Here is a 22368-nt window from a genome sequence, read left to right as displayed (position 1 = left end):
TTTAAGGCAAGTGTGATGCCCCAGGAGAAATCTCTATGTATCATATTGGAGCCTCCCTATCTGTCCCTGCCCTATCTGTCCCTGCCCTCAGTGGAGTGTGACAGGGAGGCTCCAATATGCTGCAGAGGACAAGGTTCCCATGAGAAGATCTCTGAGACTACACAATGAGACATACATCTAACCTTGTCTAATTGGTTTGCCTCTTTCTTTCCAAGGACACACACAGTATCTCTTTCATCGCTACTAGTGGCCTATTCCTCTTATTAATGTTGATTTAACACTATTGCTATACAGCCATTGAACTACTACAACGAAATTACACTCAAAGATGTTCTATCAGGGTTCAAGAGTAATGTATTCAATCATTCTCAGACATCTGAATGGCTGCTTCTGAACTATAAACCACATACCCAACTTCCAGTGAACAAGGCATACAACTGTCAATACAATGCAATATAAACATGGACATGTTCCAGAACACTGACTCCTTTGTATTTGCCAGGAGCACTGTGAGACTATAAACTTTCTATAAACTTGTTTTTGGCCCATACCTCATATTTCTCAACATTCTGACTTGAGAGGAGGATTTATCTGAAAGTATGCTGTTGCAATTCCAAAAGGAAACAGGTCAACATTTGAATTTGAGCAGATATTCACTAGTGACTCAGTACATAGATGGGTTTTTTTTTCAAAGGTGCACGGGGGAATGAAATACTGAGAAAATGATCTATGTGTAAGCAGAGAGAATTAGCTTCTTATTACATTCTTGCTCAAATTATTATCCACTCAACATGTTTTTGCAGACACCGAGCTCTCATTCCAATCAGAACTTTTGAGGTAAAGCTGAAATGAATTGGGTAATTGTGAAATTAAGTGTGCACAGTAGACACAAAGTTCCACAAACCTTCAGCACAGGCTTTCAACACTTCATTATGATATTCAGTGGAGTGAACTGTTCAACTGTAGAAATAATCATGTGTCATTCATTGAAAGACAATACATTAAAGTAACAACCACACACACAACAACCTTTGGCATCACTTCAGGTTATTGACTCAGCTAAGACATAAAGCTTACCCAGAACCACAACAAACAGACCATTCCAAACATCACACTGGATAATGGATGTGATTAGTTACACCTTATCACCAAAATGCTCCAGTCAGAAACATAATTTATTATTATCCTATCATTTTAAAGAATTAGCAAAAGGAAACGAGTCAATGCAATGTTTCAGACATATTTAGCAATAGCCTAAAAAAACTTTTCATTCAAAGTGATTACGTCAGGACTCCACTTAGGCACTAGCTTGGAGATAATTTGATAGTTTGTCTCTCCATCATTTTGTACTCACATGCTTGTCTTAAAACCTCTACTGGATCGGTGTGTCACCCGCGTGACGGTTGAGCTAACATAGGCTAATGTGATTAGACATATCTGATATTGGCAGAAAGCTTAAATTCTTGTTAATCTAACTGCACTGTCCAATCTCCAGTAGCTATTACAGTGAAATAATAGCATGCTATTGTTTGAGGAGAGTGCACATTTATGAACTTGAAAATGTATTAATAAACCAATTAGGTACATTTGGGCAGTCTTGATACAACATTTTTAAAAGAAATGCAATGGTTCATTGCATCAGTCTAAAACTTTGCAAATACACTGCTGTCATCTAGTGGCCAAAATCTCAATTCTGCCTGGGCTGGAATAATACATTATGGCCTTTATCTTGCATTACAAAGATGATGGTTTTAAAAAAATTACAAAAAAACACATTTTTTTCTTTGAATTATATTTTACCAGATCTAATGTGTTATATTCTCCTACATTGGTTTAACATTTCCACAAACTTCAAAGTATTTCCTTTCAAATGGTATCAAGCATATGTATATCCTTGCTTCAGGTCCTGAGCTACAGGCAGTTAGATTTGGGTATGTGATTTTAGGCAAAAATGTCAACAATTTTTTTTTTTAAAGGTGCGGATCCTTATTGACAAAGGCATGACTGGGGTTCATCTCATTATTGCAAAATATATTGCCCTGCCAGACTGCCAATCAATGGAGAGGAACAGAACAGGTACATGTACAAACTGTAAGAACCTGGCACACAATGAGAGAAAAGGTAAAGTGCTGACAGGTTTTATCACTGCTTGGATCATAGAGGTGGTAATAGCTTCAGGGGAAATGTATGTTGAGTAAGATGGGAGGGCAGTTAGAGAAACTGCTAATGTTTATACAATCCAACCGTCCTGATTTTTATGAGAGCGTAGGTTGCGTTATGAGTGACCTCATAAGAACCTGCAAAACCTCTAAAAAGGCTTTGGAAGTTTTATACTTTTATTGACTTTGGCTGATAATAGAACAACATACTCTCCAGTATCTATTTTCTGTAAGATGTTGAGGTTCTGTGATGTCCATGATGTAAAAAATGAACAAATATGTGCTTCAAGTACACAGATGATATTCAAATGCTGCTCAGATTTCCACTTAGGGGATACTCACAATATAAACTTGTCAGTCTTCCCTAAAGACATTTACATTTACATTTACATTTAAGTCATTTAGCAGACGCTCTTATCCAGAGCGACTTACAAATTGGACCTTTCCACTGTTACTAGCACCAGGGATGCCCCCTGAACTCACAAGAGGTGATTGATTATTATAATATTTTTAATGAATTTGTCTTGATGTGTATGTTTTATTTATTTTTAATTATTTAAATGGTATAGCAATACACAATGCAATATTTATTTTTTTACTCATCTCAGGCATATATTCAAATGACATTTCTCTTGAGCATTAATGGGTACATCCAATGGCAAATAATATTTATTAACATTTTATAAATACTTTACTGATATACTTAATCCACATAAAATATATCAGTAAAGCATTTATAAAATGACTGTACAAAAATATCTACATAAGCAATGTGTTAATGCATTTTAATTACATTATATCATAATAAAGATATTCATCTTCAGCACTTCCAAGCCACAGAATAGCCAAAATAAAGAACTGTGCACAAAACATCCATGTTTTACACATTTTTCAATGTACTTGTGAATAGAGCTTGTGAATTTACCTTGTGAATTTACCAAAAGATTATATATTTGTTATATTTACATTAATGTTGAAGGCATACAAGTCTTTGAGGATAAACCTAAGTATTGTAATCCAAATATCAGAGCATTGGCCAGTGCTTCGTGCCTGACTCCCTTACAATTGCTATCTGAACAAAGCACTTTTCCTGTATCACAGCTAAGACAAATTAGCCATGTCCTTCCACGAGCATGACCTTAGTTATATTTTGACGAAGCACAGGACTAAGTAGGCTTGGAAGATGCTGATAGTATTATTAATCCTTCGTCTCTCACTGTAAGCCAATTGTACAAAACATAGACCTATTGAGTGATGTAACGTCGCAACAAGCTGAAGTCAATTACTGTAGCCTTGTTAGTACATAAAGCTGCAATATAATTAATGTACTTTACAGTACAACCCTGAAATCTTAATCTTTTCACCATTGTATCTTTCTGTCACAGATTTCTTAGGAGTGATTAATGTAAGCACAAGATGGTGCTATTTATCTATCTATCATCTGTACTGCGATGAATACGCGACAACAAATCTGTGAGTGTAGTGTGTGTATGTGTGTGTGCGTTTGTGGTGTGTGTTTGTCTTGTGATTCTCTCCTGGTGGAGCCTGGCTATACAGGAGGCCAGACTCTGTAGCATTATTTCTCAACCTCCATGGAGGTCCATGGAGCAGCACCGGTTCCTGAGATGTTGCTGACAGGTCCCTCAGATAGTTCATAGTTATGGGAGAACTTCACTTCTGAAGTGTTCAATTTCATTATAAGTGGCCCACCAAAATTGTTTGTTTTAATCCAAAGAGAAGATCCATAATTTTCCAGTCCCTGGTTCAAAAACTGTTGCAAAATCCCTGGTCTATAGGATAACACAGACACTGGTAGGGTTGTGCTTTTCCATAACAGCAGTGGTCGTCCTGCCGTTCTTACTGCCAAAGTCCTCAGGGTAAAGGGCTGCGTATCCCACTGCCTCCACAGACCTCCTCTTCTGGACACGGTGGAGGAGGATACGGTATGTCCCCGTCAGGGGGCTGCGATTGTCTGTATAGGTGTTGTTCTGCAGGTGGACTCCCTTGATGCCCAGATCAGACAAGGCCGACTTCACCTCCTGCTCCTCCACACACAGGACCTGGGAGGTTTCAGCCAGGTGAAAGGGTGTCTGGGGCAGGGGGGCGTACGCCCGAGGGTACTCAATGCTCTTCAGCCACGTGCTGGTCATTATCAGGGAGATGGGGTCACGGTCAGCGGGCACGGACCTCAGCATGCCCTTTATGACCAGTTGGCAGGGGTTGGGTACATATTCAGGGAAGGCGTAGGCTCCCTGCATGATACAGCGCTTCAAACGACCAAGGTTGTCGGCGTGGAAAGGCATGGTGGCGGTGACCATGAAGTAGAGCAGGATTCCCAAGGCCCAGATGTCCACGTAACGACCCACGTAGCCTTTGTCTTTGAAGAGCTCTGGAGCGGCGTAGGGTGGGGAGCCACAGAACGTGGTGAGGACTTCAGATGGAGCACTCACGATACTGAAGCCAAGGTCTCCCACCTTGATGCAGTAGCTGGTGGTGTAAAAGATGTTCTCTGCTTTCAGGTCTCGGTGGACAATGTTGTTGTCATGCTGAAATTATAACAAAAAGGGGTAGGGTGGGGGTACGTTAGTTGGATGTTGCTACAAAATTACGATGTGCTCCCTGAATCAATAAAGCAAGAATAGCCTACAATAATTGGATACATTCTGGCAAATCCTAGCCATAGACAATGCATGATTTATGCAAAAGTTATGTCCAATCCTCAAGTTAGGAAGCTGCCTTAATCACAGAGTGGAATTGACATCTGTGTCCGTCTACTGTTCAATGCTTTGACTGGCTATAGCGCACCATGTGTTTGATGGCAGAGATGATCTGGGCAAAGATGAGCTTGGTCTCCAGGTCAGACAGACGCCCCCGGTTGGTGATACGTGAGTAGAGGTCTCCTCCACTACCATACTCCATCACCAGGTACAGGCGCTTGGTGGTCTCAATCACCTCATAGAGACGAACAATGTTAGGGTGGGACAGCTTCTCCATACAGCTGATCTCTGTGGCAAACAGGGACTGAGACTTCTTGTCCAGCCGAAGCTTATCCAAAATCTTGATTGCAACCCTCTCTGAGGGAGGGAGTGAGAGAGAGAAAAGACCCAGAGAGAGAAGGGGGGAGAGGGAGAAACCAATACAGAAATGATAGGAGAGAAGGAAGGGTGATGAGACAGGGCAACTGGTGTAATTTAATTTGAAGCTTCACCAAATTATATAACGTCCAGTGAAACATGTGCCTGAGAGGAGAATATGAGAGTAAATGAAGACCTCTCCTTTTCCCCACCCCCCATCTCGCCATCTCTCCTGTGTTATTTCCCTGCAGGGATCTCTAACTGCCCGCTACAGAAATAAAACAGAGCTGTATAAAGCATGAATTCACCACAGGGGGTGAAGGGGGATCTGAGGCGATCAGGAGGTGCTTAGTTCAGGTGACCACCCCTTGTCCTCTGGCATCAGTATTCACCCTGTTATAATACCCCCCTGGAGACAGAGTCTGTGTGGCAGGCAGGGGAGGATAGAGACAGGGTCAGCTCAGATGGAACCAGTCAGTAGGAATGTGTTAGAGAGCTATATCTTCATACTGCCAGGTCCCAACCATTGAGTAGGGACTGTAATGTCCATTTTGTTACATTTTCCAAAGTGGCATCAGTTGGTGTACTGAATGGAACACATGATTATATCATTGGAGACGAGGTACAGTGTATTGCTCAACTCTCACTCTGGTTACTGTACCAGTCAGGCTTTACTAGATTAATGAATTAACCAATTAATAACTTAACCAACTACTGAAAAGATGACAAACACATAAATCCCTCCTTACCTTTAGTCAGGGCATGGATACCCAATCTAACGTGGGAGAAGTTCCCACACCCTATTTCCCCCCTGAGCTCGTAGAAGGAGATCCTCCGGCCCAGTATGAGGTCGTTGACTACTCTCTGGTCATGGTTCATGTCATAAAGCACCCTCTCAAATGGTGTCTGCCTCATCCTCTGTTCTGGGGTCAGTTCTGGTATAATAGGACGGGTTGAAAGGACTTTCGGTGTTTTGTCCAATGGCGTTACACTCGTCTCACTTGGCTTGGCTTTCTTATCCTCCTTGTCCTTGCGTTTCAGCCATGCTAGTCTGGAGTTGAGTCCTAAAAGGCACAAAGGAAAAAAATGAATTACAGGTGAGATTTTAATTTGGGTGAGGTTCCCTGTGTTCAATGGCAGGGATTCCGATTTGGGACTATTGTGGGTAGATGTTCTATGGCCTCGCCAGTTAGCTCTATTCACATAAAATAACATCACACAACTTCTAAATATCCTACCGCTCCCTTCAATCATGCATTGATACAAATGACTTACCTGTCTTTCTTATTCCTGTTAGCTCCTATAGGATAAAATGGATAATTGAGCATTGATACAAAGGAGCATCAATTCAAACTGTGACATATTATAACTCTCTCTATCTGGCATTCTTTGTTAGAGGCTTGGGGCACAGCTCTGCTGATGCTCTGACTGGCCTTAAGGATTCATAATAGCCGTCAATATTTATTTTAGGTCATGTTTACAAAAGGTGATTTAATTGCAGGCAGGGAGCTCCACCATTACCTCTGGGTAAATGTGCAGTCTGCAGGACAGTCATAATGAGATTGGCTCACACTAATCTCCATGCAGGAGACTCCTGTTGACTTGAACGGAATGTCCGGCCAGCTAAATAATCATCTTAACAGCTTTAAGTGACATTGACTATTCTTACTAGTGCATATTGGAGACAGCGACACTTGGAAATAGCACAGCAGTATTGACTCTAAGAACTCCCCATGGTCAAATATATGGATCTGTTTAGTTTTTTTTATCCCAGCGAAACAAATCATTCAGTCCCTCAGATACAGTAAATCAATCAATAATGAACCATTTACAAATCAAAAGGAAAACTACATAAAGAGCAATGCATTTAACAATGGAAATAAGTCCCAGACTTTATTGTGTTATCCTCAAGGACTTTACTCATGTGAATGTATGGCTTTTCAAGTTTTAGGTGTGCTTATTTTCTTAAATGGTTGTATTAATAAACTAAACTGTCTAGTAAGAGGAGAAAAGGCAGTGATTGGCATGTGTGCATACTGCTGATTACAATATATGGCACATCAAGTACTATCCCCTAAATTATATGTGGCCTTGTACTTGAACTGAAGATCATCAGCTCCAAGCATAAAAAGTGTTGGGGATTGACCTTACACACAGCATCACTACATTATTTATTTTGTGGGCACAGATAAGGTCAGGTTGGGTCATGGAGATATATGACAGTGAGGTCAGAACCAACATCTATAATAGTTGGTAGGATTGGCCAATGAGGCCTTGGTCTAATGAGGTCAGAGCAGAGAATCTCATTTTGGGCCTGGGCAGGCCATTATAGCGTTATACAAAATCTTATGTACAGTATAACTTTATTGTGAATTCCTACACTGCTTTGAGAAATAAACTGAATCAAAAGTCATAATTGGGCATTGAAGCACTTTTTTTAACAATGTTAAATCCATGATATCCCTAGACATTGCTCTTGTAAAGAGTATGAATATGTGAATTAAATGTAAAAATAGGATGGGACTGAATCCCATGGTTCTATAATGTAGCATACAGAATGAACCAATGTAGCCTTCAAATAATAGACTGGAAAATACTATTCAAGTCATGACCCCCAAGACAACAGGTGCATCAGGCTTTCTTTTTTTTCTTCATCTTTATATAACTAGGCAAGTCAGGCTTAAAGGAAATGTTCACCCAAATTACTGAATTAAATATTGGTTTCCTTACCCTGTAATCAGTCTATGGACAAGGTATGACACCAATCCATGCGTTGGTTTAATTTCCCTGTCACAAATCCCCTTCACAATCAATTTCATATACTTTCGGATTATTTGGACATGATGCGCAAAAAATGCTGATATTGGTAGGCCAACATGAAAAGGAAACAAAACCAAAACATGGATTGCTGTCATACCTTGTCTATAGACTGCTTACAGGGTAAGGAAACCAATGTGTCATTTTGTAATTTGGGTGAACTATCCCTTTATGAGCACAGAACCATTTTAAAAGTGATCAGGGTATATACTTATACATTTAGCTTTAGCTCATCTCTATATATTTGTCATCTCAATCTGGTTTATATTTAATGGATGCTGACACATCAAAGATGTTGCTCTCCCCTTTGGAAACACTCCCAATGCAGGTCAGGATTAGACAGAGCTCAGTATAGGATTTTAGTTCTGTTCTGAAAATACAACTGAAAACGCAATAGATAACACTCAGTATAGGGAGAGCACAAGACGTTGAAAATATTTATTTTTGGTTTAAAAGACGTTGAAAAGACGTCTTTCAACCAATTTTGCTCACGGGTACAGTACTGTACTCTCTCGCTGTGCTGCCTGAAGCTATCTGGTTGAACTGTTACACAACACAATGATCAGTTACAACTGGATCGGTGCCCCTGAACTTTATGTGATAATATATTCTGATGCAATGCAATTCCTCATAGTTTCTCTGTAACCTGTAATGTTTTTAAACATACACTAATATCAAATGCATGCCATTATTTTTGCCTAGCTGTCTGTTTTGTGCTTGCAGTTGCCTTATACAGTACATTGATTCAGAAATGAATGTAATAACAGGAGTTCCCAGCTAAAAAGCAATGAGGTTTGCACAGAATTCCAATTTAAAACCACCATTTGGATTAATTTGTTTGATTCTATTCTACTATTGCAGTAACATACACCATTTCATAATGCCTATAGAAATGGCAACACATATTGTTTTGGGGCATAATAAATGACTGTTTTTGTCTTATTGATCTGATAGAAAATGTTATGTATTTTATCTAAATTTGTTGGGACCAAATTAAAGGCCTAATTAAGTAGACTACATGCAATTAGACTAGATGTTAACCCATATTTTCGTAATGAACACGTCTGCATCTAAAATAAACAAAATAGCCAAAAAGTTATTTATATGCACTTTATATGCTCTTTCGCATATAACTAACTACTCACAAAATAATAGTTTTAAGTGTTACCTGGTAGTTGCGGATCCCTCATCCTTCAAGTCCAGCAGTAGAAATGATACAGTGTGTGTGAATGGAGTGACTCACCATCACTAAACCTCAGGGCATCACCCTGCCAATCCTATTATCACCGTGTATTAATATCCATTAGAGACTGATATAGACAAGACAGCACTAAATCTCTGGACACGCAGCTGGAGCACTTTTCTATATCACGTGAATATAATGTACTGATAAACATGGAACATTTTATTGAAAGGTAGGCCAATCAAATTCAATATTTATGACAGGTCTAGCTACAAACAATTAATACTTGCTCACATTTCTACAGCAATAGAGAAATGGAGATGGCAATTGAATGTAACAGATATGATAAGAGTTCTTAATTAGTGTCATGATCTGTCATGTTTTCTATTCAGCATCGTGGGCGTTCTGTAGTCAATGTTTCACAACGTTTAGGAGTGCTGGGGAGTTGTGAACACTTTGTTTGGCTTCCGTTCGAGGCAATCGTCGCCTCATGAAGTCGGCCATTTCTCCAATCACACACAAGGAATAGTTGGCGGGAGTGAAAGGGGAGGGACATTCGAATGTGTGATTCTCGAATTCGAACACGTTTTCTACGTTAGGAAAGTAGCACATGCTAGCTACGAACTGTATGTGGCTACAAGAGAATGGCGGAAAGTGTTGCAGTCTCTGTCGCCCCCTTGGGACCCACAGAGTCGGACCCAGAGCGATGTGAAGGCGAGGAAGAGGTACGGGGGAACGAGGCTGGAGAGAACAACCAACAAACTGGGCCTGTTGCAGGAGCTCCCCAGAACCGTCTCGCGAAGTTACCGCTATCCCGCATCAAGGCATTGATGAAAGCCGACCCAGACGTGTCCCTCGCCAGTCAAGAGTCTGTGTTTATCATAGCTAAAGCCACAGTAAGTTAAAACTATTACGTGGAGTAGCTACCAGTATGATCGTTTGTTTTCATATTTGGTAGCCTACAGTCAACATGAACTAATGCCATGTAACGTCTACTGGCTAGCCAGCTGATTTATGGACCTTGTAGTTGTAGTTAGTTAATTGAGTACCACAGGATGTCATAATACCCATAAAACCTATAGGTCAAACGGGGAAATGGTTCCTATCGTTTCTCCACCTTTCATTTTTCCCCATAGGGGAGTTTTGGAAACACTTCGAATATGGGCTGTGTTTCGTGTAGGCTTACCCTGGCGCGACGTTTTCATAGCTGTGTAAATCTCTCCTAACAAATATATTTGCATGTATTTACCCTCACAAAAATGAAATGCTAATTTGCTGCTAATGTGGCTATCATAAGGAACTACAACTGCAATGTTAATTTGGACAAGACTGCCAAATTGAGGTAAAACTAAGATTCTCTGGATTAACTATAATCTTAGCTAGATGTAGGAATAGATATGCAACATTTGTTTAAATGGACAATTCAGTGAACTGTCTTCTGCACATTTTTTTTAATTGACACAATACCTGTTAGCAAAGGGATCAGTTAGCGACGACGTGGTGGAGCTTGCATGGATTTGTAGTTTTGCATGATGTCTATTTTGATGCTAATTAGCAGTTTTGAATCTGAGTGTAAATAGAGCCGAATATATTGATACGTCACCTTGTCCGAGAGAGATTTACATAGTTATCAAAATGTCACGCCAGTGTAAGCCTACATCAAATTGTATTGGTCACATACATACATATACAGTGGGGCAAATTATTTAGTCAGCCACCAATTGTGCAAGTTCTCTTACTTAAAAAGATGAGAGCCCTGTAATTTTCATCATAGGTACAGTTCAACTATGACAGACAAAATGAGGAAAAAAATTCCAGAAAATTACATTGTAGGATTTTTAATGCATTTATTTGCAAATTATGGTGGAAAATAAGTATTTGGTCACCTACAAACAAGCAAGATTTCTGGCTCTCACAGTCCTGTAACTTCCTCTTTAAGATGCTCCTCTGTCCTCCACTCGTTACCTGTATTAATGGCACCTGTTTGAACTTGTTATCAGTATAAAAGACACCTGTCCACAACCTCAAACAGTCACACTCCAAACTCCACTATGGCCAAGACCAAAGAGCTGTCAAAGGACACCAGAAACAAACTAAATTGTAGACCTGCAACAGGCTGGGAAGACTGAATCTGCAATAGGTAAGCAGCTTGGTTTGAAGAAAACAACTGTGGGAGCAATTATTAGGAAAGGAAAGACATACAAGACCACTGATAATCTCCCTCAATCTGGGGCTCCACGCAAGATCTCACCCCGTGGGGTCAAAATAATCACAAGAACGGTGAGCAAAAATCCCAGAACCACACTGGGGGGCCTAGTGAATGACCTGCAGAGAGTTGGGACCAAAGTAACAAAGCCTACCATCAGCAAGGGCATTAAAGATGAAACGTGACTGGGTCTTTCAGCATGACAATGATCCAAAACACACCGCCTGGGGCAATGAAGGAGTGGCTTCGTAAGAAGCATTTCAAGGTCCTGGAGTGGCCTAGCCAGTCTCCAGATCTCAACCCCATAGAAAATCTTTAGGAGTTGAAAGTCTGTGTTGCTCAGCAACAGCCCCAAAACATCACTGCTCTAGAGGAGATCTGCATGGAGGAATGGGCCAAAATACCAGCAAGTGTGTGAAAACCTTGTGAAGACTTACAGAAAATGTTTGACCTCTGTCATTGCCAACAAAGGGTATATAACAAAGTATTGTGATAAACTGTTGTTATTGACCAAATACTTATTTTTCACCACTTGCAAATAAATTCATTAAAAATCCTACAATGTGATTTTCAGGATTTTTTTTTTCTCATTTTGTCTGTCATAGTTGAAGTGTACGTATGATGAAAATTACAGGCCTCTCTCATCTTTTTTAAGTGGGAGGACTTGCACAATTGGTGGCTGACTAAATACTTTTTTGCCCCACTGTATTTAGCAGTTGTTATTGCGGGTGTAGCGAAATTATTCTTTGTACATGGCTCCAACAGTGTAGTAGTATCTAACAATTCACAACAATGCACACACATTAAAGGAAAATAATGGAAATAAGAAATATTTAAATATTAGGGTGAGCAATGTCGGATTGGCATTGACTAGAAAACAGTATATAGATATTAAATTAGTGAAACGGTATGTAAACATTATTCAAGTGACCAGTTATTCCATGTCTATGTACTTAGTGCAGCAGCCTCTAAGGTGCAGGGTTGAGTAACTGGGTAGTAGCCGGCTAGTGACAGTGATTAAGTTCAGTTCAGGATACTGGGTGGAGGCCTGCTAGTGATGGCTATTTAACAGTCTGATGGCCTTGAGATAGAAGCTGTTTTTCAGTCGCAACTTTGATGCACCTTTTACTAACCTCTATTTCTGGATGATAGCAGGGTGAACAGGCAGGTGGTTGATGTCCTTGATCTTTTTGGCCTTACTGTGACATCAGGTGCTGCAGGTGTCCTGGACGGCAGGCAGTGTACCCCTGGTGATATGTTGGGCAGACCGCACCACCATCTGGAGAGCCCAGCGTTTGCAGGCTGTGCTCAATGGTGCATCTGTGAAAGTTTGTGAGGGTCTTAGGGACCAAGCCAAATTTCTTCACTACACTGTCTGTGTGGGTGGACCATTTCAGATTGTCATTGACGTATACGCCGAGGAACTTGAAGCTTTTCACCTTCTTTACTGTGGTCTCGTGGATGGGAGCGTGCTCCCTCTGCGGTCTCCTGAATCCACCATCAGCTCCTTTGTTTTTATTGAGGGAGAGGTAATTTTTCTGGCACCACTCCACCAGGGCCTTCACCTCTCCCTGTAGGCTGTCTCGTCGTTGTTGTTAATCAGGCCTACTACTGTTGTCATCTGCAAACTTAATGATTGAATTGGAGGTGTGCATGGCCACATAGTCATGGGTGAACAGGGAGTACAGGAGGGGGCTGAGCATGCACCCTTGTGGGGCCCCTGTGTTGAGGATCAATGTAGTAGGGGTGTTGTTTCCTACCTTCACCACCTGGGGGCGGCTCGTCAGGAAGTCCAGGACCCCGTTGCACAGGGCGGTGTTCAGACCCAGGGTTCCGAGCTTAATGATGAGCTTTGAAGGTACTATGATGTTGACGGCTGAGCTGTAGTCAATGACATTATTCTTACATAGACATTCCTCTTTGGGCAGTGTTCAGTGTGATGTCTATTGCGTAGTCTGGATCTATTGGGACGGTATGTAAATTCAAGTGGGTGGAGGTGATATTATACTTAACTAGCCTCACAAAGCACTTCATGATTACAGAAGTGAGTGCTATGTGGCGATAGTAATTTAGTTCATATTTTTTTTATTTAACTAGGCAAGTCAGTTAAGAACAAATTCTTATTTACAATGACGGTCTACCAAAAGGCCTCCTACTGGGGCTGGGATTAAAAATAAAAGATAAATATAGGACAAAACACACATGACAACACTACATAAAGAGAGACCTAAGACGACAACATAGCAAGGCAGCAACACAACATGGTAGCAGCACAAACATGGTAGCAGCAACACAACATGGTACAAACATTATTGGGCACAGACAACAGAACAAAGGGCAAGAAGGTAGAGACAACAATACATCACACAAAGCAGCCACAACTATCAGTAAGAGTGTCCATGATTGAGTCTTTGAATGAAGAGATGGAGATAAACCTGTCCAGTTTGAGTGTTTGTTGCAGGTTGTTCCAGTCACTAGCTGCAGCGAACTGAAAAGGGGAGCGACCCAGGGATGTGTGTGCTTTGGGGACCTTTAACAGAATGTGACTGGCAGAACAGGTCAAGTATGGGGAGGATGAGGGCTGCAATAGATATCTCAGATAGGGGGGAGTGAGGCCTAAGACTGTTTTATAAACAAGCATCAACCAGTGGGCCTTGTGACGGGTATACAGAGATGACCAGTTTACAGAGGAGTATAGAGTGCAGTGATGTGTCCTATAAGGAGCATTGGTGGCAAATCTGATGGCCGAATGGTAAAGAACATTTAGCCGCTCAAGAACACCCTTATATTTACCTTTGCTTTCTCGGGTACAGGAACAATAGTGGACATCTTGAAGCAAGTGGGGACAGCAGACTGGGATAGGGAGAGATTGAATATGTCTGTTAGAGGTCGACCGATTAATCGGAATGGCCGTATTTTTGGACACCGATTTGGCCTATTTTAATTTTTTTTAATGTATTTTTAACACCTTTTATTTATTCTTTATTTTACTAGGCAAGTCAGTTAAGAACACATTCTTATTTTCAATGACGGCCTAGTAACGGTGGGTTAACTGCCTCGTTCAGGGGCAGAACGACAGATTTGTACCTTGTCAGCTCGGGGGATTCAATCTTGCAACCTTACAGTTAACTAGTCCAATGCTCTAACCACCTGCCTTTCATTGCACTCCACGAGGAGACTGCCTGTTACGCGAATGCAGTAAGCCAAGGTAAGTTGCTAGCTAGCATTAAACTTGTCTTATAAAAACCAATCAATCAATCATAATCACTAGTTAACTACAAGTGGTTGATGATATTACTAGTTTATCTAGCGTGTCCTGCGTTGCATATAATCGATGCGGTGCATATCGTTGCTCCAATGTGATCCTAACCATAAACATCAATGCCTTTTCTTAAAATCAATACACAGAAGTAAATATTTTTAAACCTGCATATTTAGCTAAAAGAAATCCAGGTTAGCAGGCAATATTAACCAGGTGAAATTGTCACTTCTCTTGCGTTCATTGCACTCGGAGGCAGTGTATATGCAACAGTTTGGTCCGCCTAATTTGCCAGAATTTTACGTAATTATGACATAACATTGAAGGTTGTGCAATGTAACAGGAATATTTAGACTTATGGATGCCACCCGTTAGATAAAATATGGAACGGTTCGATATTTCACTGAAAGATTAAACGTCTTGTTTTTGAGATGATAGTTTCCGGATTCGACCATATTAATGACCTAAGGCTCGAATTTCTGTGTGTTATCATGTTATAACTAAGTCTATGATTTGATAGAGCAGTCTGAATGAGCGGTGGTAGGCAGCAGCAGGCTCGTAAGCATTCATTCAAACAGCACTTTCGTGCGTTTGCCAGCAGCTGTTTATGGCTTCAAGCCTATCAAATCCCGAGATTAGGCTGGTGTAACTGATGTGAAATGGCTAGCTAGTTAGCGGGGTGCGCGCTAATGGCGTTTGAAACGTCACTCGCTCTGAGACTTGGAGTGGTTGTTCCCCTTGCTCTGCATGGGTAACACAGCTTTGAGGGTGGCTGTTGTCGTTGTGTTCCTGGTTAGAGCCCAGGTAGGAGCGAGGAGAGGTTACACTGGCAATACGGAAAGCAGCTCCCGCTCAGCCCAGTCAAAACTGTTCGCTGCCCTGGCCCCCAATGGTGGAACAAACTCCCTCACGTTCACACTGGCAAAACCCCACCTACTAAAGTGCCTATAAGAACATCTGTCCCAATAGTCAAAAGGTTAATGATATAAAAAAGAACATCCAATAGTCAAAGGTTAATGATATAAAAATGTTATAGAGAGAAATAGTCCTATAATAACTACAACCTAAAACTTCTTTACCTGGGAATATTGAAGACTCATGTTAAAAGAAACCACCAGCTTTCAAATGTTCTCATGATCTGAGCAAGAAACTTACTTAAATATTAGCTTTCTTACATGGCACATATTGCACTTTTACTTTCTTCTCCAACACTTTGTTTTTGCATTATTTAAACCAAATTGAACATGTTTCATTATTTATTTGAGGATAAATTGATTTTATTAATGTATTAAATTAAGTTGAAATAAGTGTTAATTCAGTATTGTTGTAATTGGCATTATTACAAAAAATAAATACATTAATCGGCATCTGCTTTTTTTGGTCATCCAATAATCGGTATCGGAGTTGAAAAATCACAATCAGTCGACCTCTGTAAACGCTCTAGCCAGCTGGTCATGAAACACAGCCCTTATTTGAAGTGTTTCTAAAATCCCCTATGGGAAAAATGGTGGACTGCATGGTTTTATTGGTATTATGAAAAGGGGACAGCTAGTCAGTTGTACAACTGAATGCTTTCAACTGAAATGTGTCTCCTATATTAACCCAACCCCTCCACTGTGGGGCTCTATAGCCGACAGTAATTGCGGGCTAGTCTTTGGGTGCTTGAAGTCAGTCCTTCTTTGGGATTTGGATGGTGGATCGCATTCAACTTTTAGGAGCATACACCGCCACCTATTGTACTGGAGTGTGAGGCCAGTCATGACCTACCTACATTAAATTCTCGTCATTTGTCCTGTTCCTCTAAGAATGTGAAATATAGCCCTAGACAACACCACCTTTACTCATGAAATATACACTATCCAATTCCACTACTTTGACCCCATCTGCTCCTACACCATGCTAAGGTCCTGGGAGGATGGAACACCACCTCTCAACAAACCTTGTAATTAGTTTGATGTCAAATCTCTTCTACCCAAATACATGTCTCCAGCTGCCACCACAACATCTATTTTCTGTGATTTACATTCAATAACTGCGATACAGTTGATAACTATTGCTATAAACGCTAAGAAGCCAACCTTACTAATGCATAAATTACTTGTTGGCCTATCACTATGTGCTGGCACAAATCAACTACTCCCTGGAATCCTCCCAGGATTCCTCACCCTTTTCCCATCCTTGTCTACTTCAAATCAAATGTTATTTGTCACGTGCTGAATATAACAGATATTCACCTTAGTGTGAAATGCATGTTTGGGCCTTCCTCTGACACTGCCTAGTATATACAGTGGGGCAAAAAAGTATTTAGTCAGCCACCAATTGTGCAAGTTCTCCCACTTAAAAACATGAGCGAGGCCTGTAATTTTCATCATAGGTACACTTCAACTATGACAGACAAAATGAGGGGGAAAAATCCAGAAAATCACATTGTAGGATTTTTAATGAATTTATTTGCAAATTTTGGTGGAAAATAAGTATACATATTCCATATTCCAGTCAGTGCTAGCAAAACAGTCCTGTAGTGTAGCATCCGTGTCATCTGACCACTTCCGTATTGAGCGAGACACTGGTACTTCCTGCTTTAGTTTTTTGCTCCTAAGCAGGAATCTGGAGGATAGAATTATGGTCAGATTTGCCAAATGGAGGGCGAGGGAGAGCTTTGTATGCATCTCTGTGTGTGGAGTAAAGGTGGTCTGGAATCTTTTTTCCCCTCTCCTTTCTCTTCTCTGGTTGCACATGTGACATGCTGATGGAGCATTTTCTTGTTTGCTTATGGCCTTATACAGCTTGTTGAGTGCAGTCTTAGTGCCAGCATCGGTTTGAGGTGGTAAATAGACAGCTATGCTATTAATATAGATGAAAGCTCTCGGTAGTTTTCATCTCTCGGTAGAAGTGTGGTCTACAGCTTATCATGAGATACTCTATCTCAAGCGAGCAATACCTTGAGATTTCCTTAATATATAATAATAATAATATATGCCATTTAGCAGACGCTTTTATCCAAAGCGACTTACAGTCATGTGTGCATACATTCTACGTATGGGTGGTCCCGGGGATCGAACCCAATACCCTGGCGTTACAAGTGCCATGCTCTACCAACTGAGCTACAGAAGGACCACTTAATACTAGACGTTGTTCACACCCCCCAATTCTCCCAAGGCACCCCGATCTCCACCCCCTGTATTTCTGTAACTGCATTATTTCCTCCAACTTGGCCCAATTCACATTTCCAATTGCCCATCTTGACATACCAAGCTAGAACAGGCCCTATGTCTCAACCAATAGCCAAGCAATTATTCAGCAACTTCCAGAGAGGGTCAGGCTCCTTGAGCTTTGCGGTTGCTACTGGTTTGGGTGTCCTCGGCAGGACGCTGTCTCTGTAAACAAGTGATCACACATTGTTCTGGGTTCCACTGCACAAGAGGGGGATCGTGGAGTTTTATGAACATCAAGGCAGACGCACAGTGACTTGACTTTTTTTCAGAGTTGTAATTGGCCAAAGTGGTCAAGCCTCCTACAGGTCTCCGCAGTGCACACACACAAGCCTATAGTTAATCATTCTAGCCACTGCCAGAGATAAGACAGGGAAGAAACCACCATTTACCTCTAGGCTGCTATACATATTTATTTGGTTTGTCATCCTATAATTTTTAATGGAATTTTAGTGGTAATTAAATATAATTTGATTTAGAAATCATTAGAATGAATTTTCCAGAAGTAGTTTTACCAGCTCCATGTATTCTAAAATTGAAAAGTGAGGGAGCGCCGCTCCTTTGCGCTCCGGCAGAACTACATCCCTGGATGCTACTCACTGTATACTAAACTTTAGTTCATGTCTTCCAGGAACTCTTTGTTGAGATGATTGCCAAAGATGCCCTGGTGTATGCCCAGCAAGGAAAGAGGAAAACTTTGCAGAGGAAAGATTTAGGTTAGTAATGTCAAGTGGACATGTTGTAGACCAAACATTGATCCTATAGACCATATGCTTAGTGTAATGGTCACCAACCCCTGGTTCTGGAGAGCCACAGGGTTTGCAGACCCTGTTCCATCCCAGTACTAAACACGTATTAGGCCTATACCTGCTTCAACTGATCGAGGTCTTAGTGTTGAGGTAGAACAAAAGCCTGCACACCAACTCCCACCAACAATAAACACTTTTATTCTAGGACACACACCTCATCTCATTGAGGGCTTGATGATTCATTGACAAGAGGAATCAGGTGTTTATCTGGGGCTACAGCAAAAGTGTGTACAGAAAAACTGTATTTGAGTTGGTGTGCAGGCTTTTGTTCTTCCTCAACACTAAGACCGTGGTAAGTTAAATCAGGTATAGGCCTAACTCTACAAGACCAGGAATGGTGGCCACTTAGGCTAGACCAGAGGTAGGCAACCCTAGTTTTTGATTTAACCGACCTAGAAGACCAGGTGTGTTGAATTTAGGCAGTTGCCAAACTGATCAAAGTACCAGCGGCACTCCAGAAACAGGGTTGCCTACCCCTGGGCTAGCCTACCCCTGGGCTAGCCTTTGACTAGTTGTTCCTAACTATTGTTTTTGTTTTTTCCACTAACAGACAATGCAATCGAGGCCATAGATGAGTTTGCTTTTCTGGAAGGTAAGTTCTCTTCCATTCTCTTCCAAGGATGCTTCTTTACTAAACCTCTACCATGTTTTATTGATAATAGATTTTTTGTAATCGGATGATCCTGCTGTGATGCATTTGCCTGATTCATTGGCTGTACTGAATCAGTAATAAATTAAAAATAAGTGTATGGGTCACGTACACATTTGCAGGTGTTGTAGCAGGTGCAGCAAAATACTTATGCTACTAGCTCCAAAGGTGCAGTAGAATATCTTGCAAATACAATACAAATAATAAAATATTTGGAAGACCTTAATATTGAGTTGCACCCCCTTTTGCCCTCAGAACAGACTCAATTCGTCAGGGCATGGACTCTACAAGGTGTCGTAAGCGTTCCACAGGGATGCTGGCCCATGTTGACACCAATGCTTCCCACAGTTGTCAAGTTGGCTGGATGTCATTGGGTTGTGAAGCATTCTTGATACATACGGGAAGCTGTTGAGTGTGAAAAACCCAGCAGCGTTGCAGTTCTTGAAGCACTCAAACCAGTGTGCCTGGCACCTAATACCGTACCCTGTTCAAAGGCACCTAAATATTTTGTCTTGTCCATTCCCCCCCGAATGGCACACATACACAACCCATGTCTCAAGGCTAAATCATCATCTTCATCTACAATAAGGGATCATAGGTTTCACCTGGTCAGTCTTTGTCATGGAAAGAGCATGTGTTCTCAATGTTTTGTTCACGGTGTGATAGACACACACACAGACAGTGTCTATCACACTGTGTACAAAACATTAGGAATGCCTTCCTGATATTGTGTTACATTATGGGGTATTGTGTGTAGATGGTTGAGAAAAGAACAATGAAATTAAATAGTTCTTGCATAGTTTGGAGCGGTGCTTTGGGTCATTGTCCTGCTGCAAAATCTGGATCCCTACAAATCAGCTGGGCTAGACAATCTGGACCCCCTCTTTCTAAAATGATCTGCCGAAATGGTTGCAACCCCTGTTCAACCTATTTCGTATCATCCGAGATTCCCAAAAATTGGAAAGCTGCCGTGGTCATCCCCCTCTTTAAAGGGGGAGACACTCTAGACCCACACTGTTATAGACTTATATCCATCCTCCCTGCCTTTCTAAAATCTTCGAAAGCCAAGTTAACAAACAGATGACCAACCATTTCGAATCCCACCGTACCTTCTCCACTATGCAATCTGGTTTCCGAGCTGGTCAAGGTCCTAAACGATATCATAACCGCCATCGATAAAAGGCAGTACTGAGCCTTAAGAGCCTCCAATTGCTCTTAAATACAAGTAAAACTAAATGCATGCTCTTCAACCGATCGCTACCTGCACCTACCCGCCTGTCCAACATCACTACTCTGGACGGCTCTGACTTAATACGTGGACAACTACAAATACTTAGGTGTCTGGTTAGACTGTAAACTCTCCTTCCAGACCCATATCAAACATCTCCAATCCAAAGTTAAATCTAGAATTGGCTTCCTATTTCGCAACAAAGCATCCTTCACTCATGTTGCCAAACACCCTTGTAAAACTGACCATCCTACCAATCCTCGACTTCTGTGATGTCATTTACAAAATAGCCTCCAATACCCTACTCAACAAATTGGATGCAGTCTATCACTGTGCAATCCGTTTTGTCACCAAAGCCCCATATACTACCCACCATTGCGACCTGTACGCTCTCGTTGGCTGGCCCTCGCTTCATACTCGTCGCCAAACCCACTGGCTCCATGTCATCTACAAGACCCTGCTAGGTAAAGTCCCCCCTTATCTCAGCTCGCTGGTCACCATAGCATCTCCCACCTGTAGCACACGCTCCAGCAGGTATATCTCTCTAGTCACCCCCAAAACCAATTCTTTCTTTGGCCACCTCTCCTTCCAGTTCTCTGCTGCCAATGACTGGAACGAACTACAAAAATCTCTGAAACTGGAAACACTTATCTCCCTCACTAGCTTTAAGCACCAACTATCAGAGCACCTGTAATTAGCCCACCTATAATTTAGCCCAAACAACTATCTCTTTCCCAACTGTATTTTATTTATTTATTTATTTTGCTCCTTTGCACCCCATTATTTTTTATTTCTACTTTGCACATTCTTCCATTGCAAAACTACCATTCCAGTGTTTTACTTGCTATATTGTATTTACTTTGCCACCATGGCCTTTTTTGCCTTTACCTCCTTTCTCACCTAATTTGCTCACATTGTATATAGACTTGTTTATACTGTATTATTGACTGTATGTTTGTTTTACTCCATGTGTAACTCTGTGTCGTTATATCTGTCGAACTGCTTTGCTTTATCTTGGCCAGGTCGCAATTGTAAATGAGAACTTGTTCTCAACTTGCCTACCTGGTTAAATAAAGGTGAAATAAAAAAAATAAAAAAATAACACAACGTGCCATTTGAACACAGTAGTGATGGTTGCTGATAATGGAACTCCGTTCGCCTATGTAGATATTCTATTAAAAATCAGCCGTTTCCAGCTACAATAGTCATTTACAACATGAACAATGTCTACACTGTATTTCTGATCAATTTGATGTTATTTTAATGGTTAAAAAAAGCTTTTCTTTCAAAAACAAGGACATTTCTATGTGACCCCAAACTTTTGAACGGTAGTATATATTAATAATAGATTTGTATAGTATGGTTGACAATATTTTGTTTTTCTATGTTCTCTTTAAAGGTACTCTAGATGCCTAGACACTCGCAGAAGAAAGAAGGCAGTTCAAAGATCAGAGGCATTTGGAAACCAGACTGACCTGTCTTGCTTTTGAAGTGACATCACTGAGTTGGTAATTACATATTTGAGAAGGTTTAGGTACTGGTTGCAAGGAGTTCCCTTCCTGAACATGTACAGTATATACTGACATCATTGATGATCCTCCTTCAATTAGTCTTGTATGCAAGGAATCTGACTTTTTTTTGTTTTTGTAAGTAATGTGAGGTGTGTTGAAATAAATCATACAAATGTTTGTAAATCAAAAAATTGTCGTTTTAATCAAGAAAGCTTTATTGGGAAGTGTAATTTATTTTCTAAAGAAATGCATCCATCTTCA

General features: G+C 40.9%; 2 protein-coding genes across 2 annotated transcripts; one reads left to right on the top strand and one right to left on the bottom strand.

Moving 5' to 3' along the window:
- Nucleotides 1-1614: 1614 nt before the first annotated feature.
- LOC123998955 (serine/threonine-protein kinase NIM1) lies at nt 1615-9267 on the bottom strand. Its single transcript, XM_046304218.1, has 4 exons — nt 9219-9267; nt 5983-6297; nt 4965-5233; nt 1615-4705 (listed from the first exon to the last, which is right to left on the bottom strand). Exons 1-4 carry the CDS (start codon nt 9238-9240, stop codon nt 3950-3952), a joined length of 1362 nt encoding a protein of 453 aa, XP_046160174.1. The 5' UTR covers nt 9241-9267; the 3' UTR covers nt 1615-3949.
- A 388-nt stretch (nt 9268-9655) lies between these two features.
- Nucleotides 9656-22298, top strand: pole4 (polymerase (DNA-directed), epsilon 4, accessory subunit). The gene is made up of 4 exons (XM_046304200.1): nt 9656-10129; nt 18542-18626; nt 19270-19311; nt 21996-22298. Exons 1-4 carry the CDS (start codon nt 9878-9880, stop codon nt 22010-22012), a joined length of 396 nt encoding a protein of 131 aa, XP_046160156.1. The 5' UTR covers nt 9656-9877; the 3' UTR covers nt 22013-22298.
- The last annotated feature ends 70 nt before the right edge of the window (nt 22299-22368 follow it).

The sequence above is a fragment of the Oncorhynchus gorbuscha genome, linkage group LG02 (genome assembly GCF_021184085.1).
Source record: "Oncorhynchus gorbuscha isolate QuinsamMale2020 ecotype Even-year linkage group LG02, OgorEven_v1.0, whole genome shotgun sequence".
Taxonomy (NCBI): domain Eukaryota; kingdom Metazoa; phylum Chordata; class Actinopteri; order Salmoniformes; family Salmonidae; genus Oncorhynchus; species Oncorhynchus gorbuscha.
This window is presented reverse-complemented; position numbering and strand designations above follow the sequence as displayed.

Bases quoted from the DNA above. Each gene is read 5' to 3' on its own strand.
- LOC123998955 (XM_046304218.1), bottom strand. From the start codon at position 9,240: ATGAGGGATCCGCAACTACCAG. The intron at 5,234-5,982 runs GTAAGGAGGGAT...TCCCTCCCTCAG, and splicing joins TATCCATGCCCTGACTAAAG to AGAGGGTTGCAATCAAGATT. The intron at 4,706-4,964 runs GTGCGCTATAGC...TTATAATTTCAG, and splicing joins TCTCTGCCATCAAACACATG to CATGACAACAACATTGTCCA.
- pole4 (XM_046304200.1), top strand. From the start codon at position 9,878: ATGGCGGAAAGTGTTGCAGTCTCTGTCGCCCCCTTGGGACCCACAGAG. The intron at 10,130-18,541 runs GTAAGTTAAAAC...CATGTCTTCCAG, and splicing joins TTATCATAGCTAAAGCCACA to GAACTCTTTGTTGAGATGAT. The intron at 18,627-19,269 runs GTTAGTAATGTC...TTCCACTAACAG, and splicing joins TTTGCAGAGGAAAGATTTAG to ACAATGCAATCGAGGCCATA.